The sequence below is a fragment of the Mauremys mutica genome, chromosome 20 (assembly GCF_020497125.1).
Source record: "Mauremys mutica isolate MM-2020 ecotype Southern chromosome 20, ASM2049712v1, whole genome shotgun sequence".
Taxonomy (NCBI): domain Eukaryota; kingdom Metazoa; phylum Chordata; order Testudines; family Geoemydidae; genus Mauremys; species Mauremys mutica.
This window is the reverse complement of record NC_059091.1, coordinates 803,547-814,808: the sequence shown is the minus strand read 5'-3', so window position 1 is coordinate 814,808 and position 11,262 is coordinate 803,547. Positions and strand designations below refer to the sequence as shown.

At 69.8% G+C, this 11,262-nt stretch overlaps 1 protein-coding gene across 2 annotated transcripts in view; it reads right to left on the bottom strand.

The window, feature by feature from the left end:
* Positions 1–920: 920 nt before the first annotated feature.
* LOC123353598 (TLC domain-containing protein 4-like) overlaps positions 921–11,262 on the bottom strand; it is a 27,529-nt gene continuing 17,187 nt past the window's right edge. For both annotated transcript variants that reach the window (XM_044994825.1, XM_044994826.1), the window contains exons 4-7: positions 8,920–8,978; positions 8,066–8,160; positions 2,875–2,948; positions 921–2,468 (exon numbers count right to left, since the gene is read on the bottom strand). In XM_044994825.1, the coding sequence (XP_044850760.1) occupies positions 2,162–2,468; positions 2,875–2,948; positions 8,066–8,160; positions 8,920–8,978 (535 nt within the window). In that variant the 3' untranslated portion in view covers positions 921–2,161. The remainder of the gene's footprint in view (positions 2,469–2,874; positions 2,949–8,065; positions 8,161–8,919; positions 8,979–11,262) is intronic.

Sequence of the window (11,262 nt, the reverse complement as noted above, 5' to 3'; positions counted from 1 at the left end):
ATTGTGCCAGGGGCTGCCCAGACCCAGACAGTCCCTGCCCCAACGAGCTCACAATCTAAACAAAGGGCGAGGGGGAAACTGAGGCACAGACCGGGCAGTGACTTGTGCAGAGTCACCAGCCGGCCAGGGGCAGAGCAGGGGACAGCCCGCAGGTGTCCTGAGTCCCAGCCCGGTGGCCTGTCCCCCGACACCCCCACTGTGGGTCCCGCCCCTCCCCTGACAGACAGACACTGGAGACAAACGTGGCCGGAGAGGTCGGAGTCCAGCCTGGTTTGGGGGTGAGCCAGTGGGGGGGGGTTAATAAATTAGTATCGAGGGGGGAGGGTTAATTCCTCACTAGGGCAGAAATGTCAGTCATGAAACAAGGGATCGAGAAGGAGTTTGAGATTCTCCACTGGAAATCGTCCGAAAACCCCGATCCCGGCGCCGACCGGAGCGAGACCTGCCGCCGGCGGCTACTTCAGAGTCACTGGGCGCGTGGAAATGCCTAGAAACCCAGGCTGAGATCAAGGGGTGCTGGCTGGGCCTGGCTGAGATTGGGGGCCCCCGGCCGTGCCGGGCGCTGCCCAGGCTGAGATCGGGGGCCCCCGGCCGTGCCGGGCACTGCCCAGGCTGAGATTGGGGGCCCCCACCCCAGCCGTGCCGGGCGCTGCCCAGGCTGAGATCGGGGGCCCCCACCCCGGCCGTGCCGGGAGCTGCCCAGGCTGAGATCGGGGGCCCCGGCCGTGCCGGGAGCTGCCCAGGCTGAGATCGGGGCCCCCGGCCGTGCTGGGAGCTGCCCAGGCTGAGATCGGGGTCCCCGGCCGTGCCGGGAGCTGCCCAGGCTGAGATTGGGGCCCCTGGCCGTGCCGGGAGCTGCCCAGGCTGAGATTGGGGCCCCCGGCCGGGCCGGGAGCTGCCCAGGCTGAGATCGGGGCCCCGGCCGTGCCGGGAGCTGCCCAGGCTGAGATTGGGGCCCCCGGCCGTGCCGGGAGCTGCCCAGGCTGAGATCGGGGTCCCCGGCCGTGCCGGGAGCTGCCCAGGCTGAGATTGGGGCCCCCGGCCGTGCCGGGAGCTGCCCAGGCTGAGATTGGGGGCCCCAGCCGTGCCGGGAGCTGCTCAGGCTGAGATCGGGGGCCCCGGCCGTGCCAGGAGCTGCCCAGGCTGAGATCGGGGTCCCCGGCCGTGCTGGGAGCTGCCCAGGCTGAGATCGGGGTCCCCGGCCGTGCCGGGCGCTGCCCAGGCTGAGATTGGGGCCCCCGGCCGTGCCGGGCGCTGCACAGATACAGAGGGTGGGACAGGCTTGCCCCAAAGAGCTCCCACTCTGAAGAGAGAAGGCACAGATGAAGGGGCATTGTCCCCCTTTAACAGACAGGGAAACTGAGGCACAGAGGCAGGGACTAGACCCCGGGTCTCTGGGGCCCCAGTGGTAGGTTTAGCTGGGGGCTGACCTGTGGGAGAGACACCCCTGCTGGGACCCGTGTGCCCTCCCAGCTCCCCCCGCCACTGCAGGGGCCAGGGCTTTATGGCCGGGGGGTGCTATGGCCAGGAGGCGTCTGGGAGGGAGGGGCCAGGGTCAGACTGCAGGATCCTGGGGCACAGGGGTGTCCTCAAAAGCTACGTAGACCCCTTGGCCCTCGGGGGTTCAGTGCAGATGGGCCCCCCCCAGCCCAGTAGTGTGGGGCTCCTCCCACTTTTTGCAGGAGTGGGAGGGGGCGCGGGGGCCTGCGGAAGCCGTTCACGTGGCCCTACCATGGCTCCCTGCTCTGCCCCATGGGACCCCCCACCCAGCTGGAGCCTCTGCGCCCCTTATGCATGGACACGCAGGCCCCCCCAAGGACACCCCTAGCTGGGGGTTGGGCAGCCTTAGCCCCCTGCGAGGGGCACTGCCAGCCCCACAGACGGGCCCCACCGGGCTCCCAGCCAGACGTCCCGTGTTCAGTGCCAGTCCCGGTGCCCCATGGGTTTCCTGGGTGCCTGGGGCATATGCCAGTCTGTGATCTCCATGAGTGTCCGAGGTGCCCGCCCGTGCCTGGCGCTCCGTGGGGGTCAGTCCGGGTGCCTGGCGGGCACGTGCCAGGCCAGGGGGTTCCTGTGGCTGTGGGCTCTGATGGGAACTAGCGTGGATCGTCCAGCTCTTGGGGCCCCCCGGCCGTGCCCCCTGGGGAAGTCCAGCTCCCGCTCAGTCGCCGTGGCCGCAGGCCGGCTGGCGCTCCTGGGGCCGGCAGAAGGCCCGGTAGAAGCCCCGGACAATCTTGTACATCCAGACCAGGTTGAGGACCTCCAGGGCCAGGCTGGGCGCAATCCAGGCCACCTGCACGGCGAGCCCCAGGCGGGCGTACTCGGGCGTGCCGTACCAGGCCAGCACGCGGGCGTAGTAGCTGGGGATGACGGCGATGCGCACCAGGAAGAAGACCACGGTCATGGCCAGGCCGTTGGCCAGGACGAACCAGGAGGAGCGGGGCTGCCCCACGGTGTCAAAGAACCACCTGGGCCACGACAAAGGAGCGCCGTCACTTTAAACAGCCCCGGGCCCCGCCCCCTCCAGCTCCTGGAGTCACATGATCACATCAGCGCTCTCATTAAGCCGGAGGGGTAACTGACGCTGCCTGAGTTTGCCGAGAGCCTGAGCCAATTGCCCAGCCCGGGTCAAGGGTGAAGCTGCCCTGATGCAAGTCAAAGGGGTGTTAACTCCCAGCCCCACTGATCTAGGGTCACTGCCTGCCCTACCCTTCAGCCCGCCTCCCCACACTGTGCATCCCAGCATCCTCTGGGGCAGCGGCCCCATCCCCATCCCCCAGCGCCTCGGGAAAATCTGAATCCGGGTCCCACTGGGACGCTCAGGCACCTTCGAGCCCCCCAGCTCCAGCCCCCCCGGGCCCCCCCCCGACTCACCGCAGGTTGACGAATGGGGTGGAGAGCTCAGACAGGAGGCGGAAGTTGGCGAAATAGGGCAGCACCCCTCGGCTCTGGGGGAGAGAGAGGCCGTTACTCCCCTGCCCCAGGGGGCTCGCGGGCGGGACCCCCCCCCAGCAGAGAGAAGGGGACGGATCCTCCGCCCCAGGCCTGCTCGGGAACCACCCCCGAGACGGGGGGCGCCGAGCTGGGCCCCCGCAGGAAGAAAGGCAGGAAAAGAGCACGGGGTGGGGTGGGGGGGGTGGGGGGGGTCACTGGACTCACAGACCCCAAGGCAGAGTCACTTCCCTGAGGACCTAGAGCCATGAGCAGAGTCCACCCCCCGCAGCCCTGCTGGTGCCCCTCACTCCCGACCCGCAGCCCCCGCTAGCCCAGCCCTGCCAGTGCCCCTCACTCCCGACCCGCAGCCCCCGCTAGCCCAGCCCTGCTGGTGCCCCTCACTCCCGACCCGCAGCCCCCGCTAGCCCAGCCCTGCCAGTGCCCCTCAGTCCCGACCCCCAGACCCTCGCTAGCCCAGCCCTGCCAGTGCCCCTCACTCCCGACCCCCAGACCCTGGCTAGCCCAGCCCTGCCAGTGCCCCTCAGTCCCGACCCCCAGACCCTGGCTAGCCCAGCCCTGCCAGTGCTCCTCAGTCCCGACCCCCAGACCCTCGCTAGCCCAGCCCTGCCAGTGCCCCTCACTCCCGACCCCCAGACCCTCGCTAGCCCAGCCCTGCCAGTGCCCCTCAGTCCCGACCCCCAGACCCTCGCTAGCCCAGCCCTGCCAGTGCTCCTCAGTCCCGACCCCCAGACCCTCGCTAGCCCAGCCCTGCCAGTGCTCCTCAGTCCCGACCCCCAGACCCTCGCTAGCCCAGCCCTGGGATCCTGCCCCCCACCCCAGCCCTGCCAGTGCCCCTCAGTCCTGACCCACAGACCCTCGCTAGCCCAGCCCTGCCAGTGCCCCTCAGTCCCGACCCACCGACCCTCGCTAGCCCAGCCCTGCCAGTGCCCCTCAGTCCCGACCCACAGACCCTCGCTAGCCCAGCCCTGCCAGTGCCCCTCACTCCCGACCCACGGACCCTCGCTAGCCCAGCCCTGCCGGTGCCCCTCACTCCCGACCCACAGACCCTCGCTAGCCCAGCCCTGCCAGTGCCCCTCAGTCCCGACCCACAGACCCTCGCTAGCCCAGCCCTGCCAGTGCTCCTCAGTCCCGACCCCCAGACCCTCGCTAGCCCAGCCCTGGGATCCTGCCCCCCACCCCAGCCCTGCCAGTGCCCCTCAGTCCTGACCCACAGACCCTCGCTAGCCCAGCCCTGCCAGTGCCCCTCAGTCCCGACCCACGGACCCTCGCTAGCCCAGCCCTGCCAGTGCCCCTCAGTCCCGACCCACAGACCCTCGCTAGCCCAGCCCTGCCAGTGCCCCTCACTCCCGACCCCCAGACCCTGGCTAGCCCAGCCCTGCCAGTGCCCCTCAGTCCCGACCCACAGACCCTCACTAGCCCAGCCCTGCCAGTGCCCCTCAGTCCCGACCCACAGACCCTCGCTAGCCCAGCCCTGCCAGTGCCCCTCAGTCCCGACCCACAGACCCTCGCTAGCCCAGCCCTGCCAGTGCCCCTCAGTCCCGACCCACAGACCCTCGCTAGCCCAGCCCTGCCAGTGCCCCTCAGTCCCGACCCACGGACCCTGGCTAGCCCAGCCCTGCCAGTGCCCCTCAGTCCCGACCCACAGACCCTCGCTAGCCCAGCCCTGCCAGTGCTCCTCAGTCCCGACCCACGGACCCTGGCTAGCCCAGCCCTGCCAGTGCCCCTCAGTCCTGACCCACAGACCCTCGCTAGCCCAGCCCTGCCAGTGCCCCTCAGTCCCGACCCACAGACCCTCGCTAGCCCAGCCCTGCCAGTGCTCCTCAGTCCCGACCCACGGACCCTGGCTAGCCCAGCCCTGCCAGTGCCCCTCAGTCCTGACCCACAGACCCTCGCTAGCCCAGCCCTGCCAGTGCCCCTCAGTCCCGACCCTCCGACCCTCGCTAGCCCAGCCCTGCCAGTGCTCCTCAGTCCCGACCCACGGACCCTCGCTAGCCCAGCCCTGCCAGTGCCCCTCAGTCCCGACCCCCAGACCCTCGCTAGCCCAGCCCTGCCAGTGCCCCTCAGTCCCGACCCCCAGACCCTCGCTAGCCCAGCCCTGCCAGTGCCCCTCAGTCCCGACCCCCAGACCCTGGCTAGCCCAGCCCTGCCAGTGCCCCTCAGTCCCGACCCACAGACCCTGGCTAGCCCAGCCCTGCCAGTGCCCCTCAGTCCTGACCCACAGACCCTCGCTAGCCCAGCCCTGCCAGTGCTCCTCAGTCCCGACCCCCGGACCCTCGCTAGCCCAGCCCTGCCAGTGCCCCTCAGTCCCGACCCCCAGACCCTCGCTAGCCCAGCCCTGCCAGTGCCCCTCAGTCCCGACCCACAGACCCTCGCTAGCCCAGCCCTGCCAGTGCCCCTCAGTCCCGACCCCCAGACCCTCGCTAGCCCAGCCCTGCCAGTGCTCCTCAGTCCCGACCCACAGACCCTCGCTAGCCCAGCCCTGCCAGTGCCCCTCACTCCCGACCCCCAGACCCTCGCTAGCCCAGCCCTGCCAGTGCCCCTCAGTCCCGACCCACAGACCCTCGCTAGCCCAGCCCTGCCAGTGCCCCTCACTCCCGACCCCCAGACCCTCGCTAGCCCAGCCCTGCCAGTGCCCCTCAGTCCCGACCCACAGACCCTCGCTAGCCCAGCCCTGCCAGTGCCCCTCAGTCCCGACCCACAGACCCTCGCTAGCCCAGCCCTGCCAGTGCCCCTCAGTCCCGACCCACAGATCCTCGCTAGCCCAGCCCTGCCAGTGCCCCTCAGTCCCGACCCACAGACCCTCGCTAGCCCAGCCCTGCCAGTGCTCCTCAGTCCCGACCCACAGACCCTCGCTAGCCCAGCCCTGCCAGTGCTCCTCAGTCCCGACCCACAGATCCTCGCTAGCCCAGCCCTGCCAGTGCTCCTCAGTCCCGACCCACGGACCTGGCTAGCCCAGCCCTGCCAGTGCCCCTCAGTCCCAACCCACAGACCCCTGCTAGCTCAGCCCTGGGATCCTGCCCCCCACCCCAGCCCTGCCAGTGTCCCTCAGTCCCGACCCACAGACCCCTGCTAGCTCAGCCCTGGGATCCTGCCCCCCACCCCAGCCCTGCCAGTGCCCCTCAGTCCCGACCCGCAGCCCCACAACCCCAGCCCTGGGTCTCCCCTACCCAGCTCTGTGAGTGGCTCCCAATCTCAACCTGCCCCACCCCTGTTCAAAGAGCTGTCCACGTATTGCGGCCCGCCTCCCTCTGGGTGTCCGCCCCCGCTGGTGGGGCTGTGTCTGACAGCTGTGGGGGGGCTGATCCCCATGGGAGCTCAGTACCAGGGTCACACCAGGGAGGGCCGGGGGCTTGGTAAGGAGTCACAAACGTTCAGATGTTCCCATGGCCGGGGCGCAGCGCAGGGGGCACAGTGGGGAGAGAGACGCCAGCTGGGGCTGGGGCCGGACTCTTCCCGCTGGCTAAGATCTGAGGGCCCGACGGCCCCACAAACAGGGGAGACTGACCCAGGCGAAAACACGGCCCAAGTGAGTAGCCCGGTTCACGGGCCTGGCCGATGCTAACAGGCCTGGCCGATGCCAAGCAGGGGCGTCACTTCCTATGCTCCCCCACACCTTGGTTTGCCCCCCTGACTTTTCATAAGTCCCTCCGACCCTACCCAAGACGCTGCAGGCTGGAACACAGCTTGATCCCCAGCGCCCCCGGTTACCGAGCCGACGCCCCAGCTCCCAGAGTCGGGCGAGAGTCGGTTTCAATCCCCAGCTCCTGGAGTCCCGGGAGAATCCAGCTCTCGCAGCAAAGGCAAAGCAGCGTCCTGGCCCTCAGCGGGACGGATAAAGCTGCCAGCGCCAGGGGAAGTCGGCTACAGCTGCAACCCCCCCAGTTCATAAGGTGAACCCCAAATACTGGTAGAAAGTCCCGATTCGGAAGCCAACGAGGCTCCTCCCCAGTGATCTGGGACCAGCAGCGCTGGGCTGAGCAGACCTGGGGAAGGGCCGTTAACCCTTCAGGGCGTCGCATGAGCCCTTAGTGGGGGAGAGGATCCCCCCGACCCCGCTGCCCCATGCAGGGCTTTTCCCCTTCCCCGGGGGCAGCTGGTGCCGCCCCTGACAGAGCTGGGCCCGGGGAGCTTTGGTGCTAACAAGCAGCTGAGGCTGCGGAGGCAAACGGCTCCTGGTGAGTCGCTGGCCACCAAGGGAAGCCGCCTGGGTGTGTGTGTGGGAAAAGCCCAGTTGTCTCCCAGCACAGCGTGTGCGCCGTTCGGCTGCCATCACCGTGGCATCTGGGCACCTCACCATCGTTGGTGTATTTAGCCTCACGATGCCCTTGGCAGGGGTGTGTGTGTGTGTGTGTGTGTGCAGAGCTATTATACAAAGGGGAAACTGAGGCACCGAGCAGCTACACAACTGGCCCAGGGTCACCCAGGCTGTCTGTGACCATCCTTCCTCCCTGGTCCAGCCCTCGCCATCCGCCCCAGGGTGCCCACCCCGAGCCGCACACAAAGCGGGGAGTCCAGGGCCTGGCCACGCTCTCTGCCTTGAGCTAATCTCTCATGCAGGAGGTGGGTGAAATTCTCCGGCCTGTGCCACGCAGGAGGTCAGACTAGATCTAAGGGTCCTTCCTGGTGTTAACCCCCCCTGAGATTAGCCCCTCCCTGCTGCAGAACAGGGCCTGGGCCCATCTACCCCGGTATCCCGTCTCCAGCAGCGGCCAGACCCCTTCGAACCCAGCGCTCGTGACTCCCAGCCCCTTACCCCCAAACCCAGCCCAGCCTCCCGGAGGCAGGTGCCTTTAGCTCCTGTGTTCTGGCTGCGTCCCCGCCCCCGCCAGGCCTGGGAGGGGGGACGCCGGCTGGTGAACGGGGGCTGAAATCTGAGGTCTGACTTGAAGCGGGGGGTGGGGGTGGGGGTGGGGGGGTGGATTCTAGCAGGGTTTAAAGGGGGGGGTTGAAGCTGAATTTGGAGCCTGCATGGAGCCAGCCGCTGCCCTCGGCGTGGGGGCAAAGGAAAGAGCTGGGGGGTGCAGAGGAAGCAGAGAGAGAGCAGAGATCTGGGGGGCAGGGACAGGGGAGGGAGCCTGCCCCAGGGCGGCCGGCCGGGCCTGGCACTGACCAGCACGTAGCCGTAGGCGTACAGCGCCACCAAGTGGTGGCAAACGAACAGGGAGTCGCCCAGCGTCTTCCAGTAGCGCAGGAGCAGCAGCAAATCTGGAATTGGAACAGAGCGCGAGGGGGTTTAATGGTGGGGGGCAGGTCAGTGTGCCGGGGGGCCCGGGGGGGGGGGGGGGCTGGGTCAGGCTGAGCAATGGGGAAACGCACAAACACACACACAGCCGCCCCCCCACCCCAAACACTCCCCCCACATCCCCCCTCCCGCTCGCCGGGCAGCTCCCGCCCCCTCCCTCGGAGCGGGGCCCGTAGCCGGTGGGCGACCCCTGGCGCCCCCTCAGCGCCGGCCCTGGGGCCCGACGAACCGGTCACTGCCTGGGAGAGCCTCCCCCTGGGCTGGGCATCTGGATTTCTCCTGGGGCTCCCATCCACTGCTGGGATCCTCAGCTTTGGGGGGGGGACAAACGGCTCCCACTTGGGTGGGGTTTCAGGGTCCAGCCGCCCCACTGCTGCTCTCTGCCTCAGCCCCAGAGCCTGGCCCCAGCAGCTCTAGGAGGAAATAGGGCGACCAGGCAGCAGGTGTGAACAATCGGGATGGGGTTGGGGGGGGTAATGGGAGCCTATATAAGAAAAAGACCCCAAATCAGGACTGTCCCTATAAAATCGGGACATCGGGTCACCCTACAAGGAAAAAGCCACCAAAACTGTAAGAACTTTCCCCGTTTTTTTCAGGTTTTTAGATGATTTTGTGGCTGAAATCCCAGTTTTGGGGTCCCCCCGGGTCAGGGAGGCCCAGGAGCTGGGGGTCGCAGTCCCCAGGCCGGCCAGCAGGGGCAGCGCGGTGCCCCCAGCGTTTACCGTAGAGCAGGTACCCGCAGGTGATGGCCACGTTGAGTTTCACCAGGTCAGGGTCCCCCCTGGAAGCACAAGGAGTCAGGGGATGAGGGGCTGGCGTGGGACGGGGTGGGGGGGAGGTGGAACATGAACACAGGCAGGGGGCAGATCGTGGGGCCTGCTCCCCCCTTCAGACGCTCACTCCCCCCAGTGCCTGGGCCCCAGATCCTCCTTGCATGCAACCCCCCTGCCGGGCACCGTGCCAGCCCCCGGGCTCCGCTCCCCAATGCGAGTGGCTATGCCCAGCTGATGCCAGCTGCACGGTCGGCTCTGGCTCCTGGCAGCGGGGAACAAGGGGGCCATTCTTCCCAGGCACAAACCAGCCTTTTATCACCTCTGCCACCATGTGACCCCAGGCCCACGGGACCCCCCGCTCACCCCCCTGCCCGGCCCAGGGCTGGCACCTTCCAACCAGCTGTGAGAGACGGGGCTTGGGAAATGGACCAGAGCAAATCTGCCCCCGCCCCCAACTCCGAGCATGGGCTGCAGCCAGCTACAGAACTGTGGGCGGGGGGGAGAAGCCCAGGGCTGGGAGAGCAGGGGGCTGTGGGTGAGCTGTGGGGCAGGGAGCAGGGGGCTGCGGGTCAGGAGTGAGGGGCACCGGGGGAGCTGTGGGGCAGGGTGCCGGGGCCTGTAGGACAGGAGGGAGGGGCACCGGGGGAGCTGTGGGGCAGGGTGCAGGGGGCTGTGGGTCAGGAGTGGGGGGCACCGGGGGAGCTGTGGGGCAGGGAGCAGGGGGCTGCGGGTCAGGAGTGAGGGGCACCGGGGGAGCTGTGGGGCAGGGAGCAGGGGGCTGCGGGTCAGGAGTGAGGGGCACCGGGGGAGCTGTGGGGCGGGGAGCAGGGGGCTGCGGGTCAGGAGTGAGGGGCACCGGGGGACCTGTGGGGCAGGGAGCAGGGGGCTGTGGGTCGGGCGTGAGGGGCACCGGGGGAGCTGTGGGGCAGGGAGCAGGGGGCTGCGGGTCAGGAGTGAGGGGCACCGGGGGAGCTGTGGGGCAGGGAGCAGGGGGCTGCGGGTCAGGAGTGAGGGGCACCGGGGGAGCTGTGGGGCGGGGAGCAGGGGGCTGCGGGTCGGGCGTGAGGGGCACCGGGGGAGCTGTGGGGCAGGGTGCAGGGGGCTGCAGGTCAGGAGTGAGGGGCACCGGGGGAGCTGTGGGGCAGGGCGCAGGGGGCTGCGGGTCGGGAGTGAGGGGCACCGGGGGAGCTGTGGGGCGGGGAGCAGGGGGCTGCGGGTCGGGAGTGAGGGGCACCGGGGGAGCTGTGGGGCAGGGCGCAGGGGGCTGCGGGTCGGGAGTGAGGGGCACCGGGGGAGCTGTGGGGCAGGGCGCAGGGGGCTGCGGGTCGGGAGTGAGGGGCACCGGGGGAGCTGTGGGGCAGGGAGCAGGGGGCTGCGGGTCGGGAGTGAGGGGCACCGGGGGAGCTGTGGGGCAGGGCGCAGGGGGCTGCGGGTCAGGGGTGAGGGGCACCGGGGGAGCTGTGGGGCAGGGCGCAGGGGGCTGCGGGTCAGGAGTGAGGGGCACCGGGGGAGCTGTGGGGCAGCGCGCAGGGGGCTGAGGGTCGGGAGTGAGGGGCCCCGGGGGAGCTGTGGGGCAGGGTGCAGGTGGCTGCGGGTCAGGAGTGAGGGGCACCGGGGGAGCTGTGGGGCAGGGCGCAGGGGGCTGTGGGTCGGGAGTGAGGGGCACCGGGGGAGCTGTGGGGCAGGGAGCAGGGGGCTGCGGGTCTGGAGTGAGGGGCACCGGGGGAGCTGTGGGGCAGGGCGCAGGGGGCTGCGGGTCAGGAGTGAGGGGCACCGGGGGAGCTGTGGGGCAGGGCGCAGGGGGCTGTGGGTCGGGAGTGAGGGGCACCGGGGGAGCTGTGGGGCAGGGAGCAGGGGGCTGTGGGTCGGGCGTGAGGGGCACCGGGGGAGCTGTGGGGCAGGGAGCAGGGGGCTGCAGGTGGGGAGTGAGGGGTATTGGGGGAGCTGTGGGGCAGGGAGCAGGGGGCTGTGGGTCAGGAGAAAGGGGCACCGGGGGAGCTGTGGGGCCGGGAGCAGGGGGCTGTGGGTCAGGAGTGAGGGCACCGGGGGAGCAGGGGGCTGCGGGTCGGGAGTGAGGGGCAACCGGGGAGCGGTGGGGAAGGGCGCAGGGGGCTGCGGGTCGGGAGTGAGGGGCACCGGGGGAGCTGTGGGGCAGGGCGCAGGGGGCTGCGGGTCGGGAGTGAGGGGCACCGGGGGAGCTGTGGGGCAGGGCGCAGGGGGCTGCGGGTCGGGAGTGAGGGGCACCGGGGGAGCTGTGGGGCAGGGCGCAGGGGGCTGCGGGTCGGGAGTGAG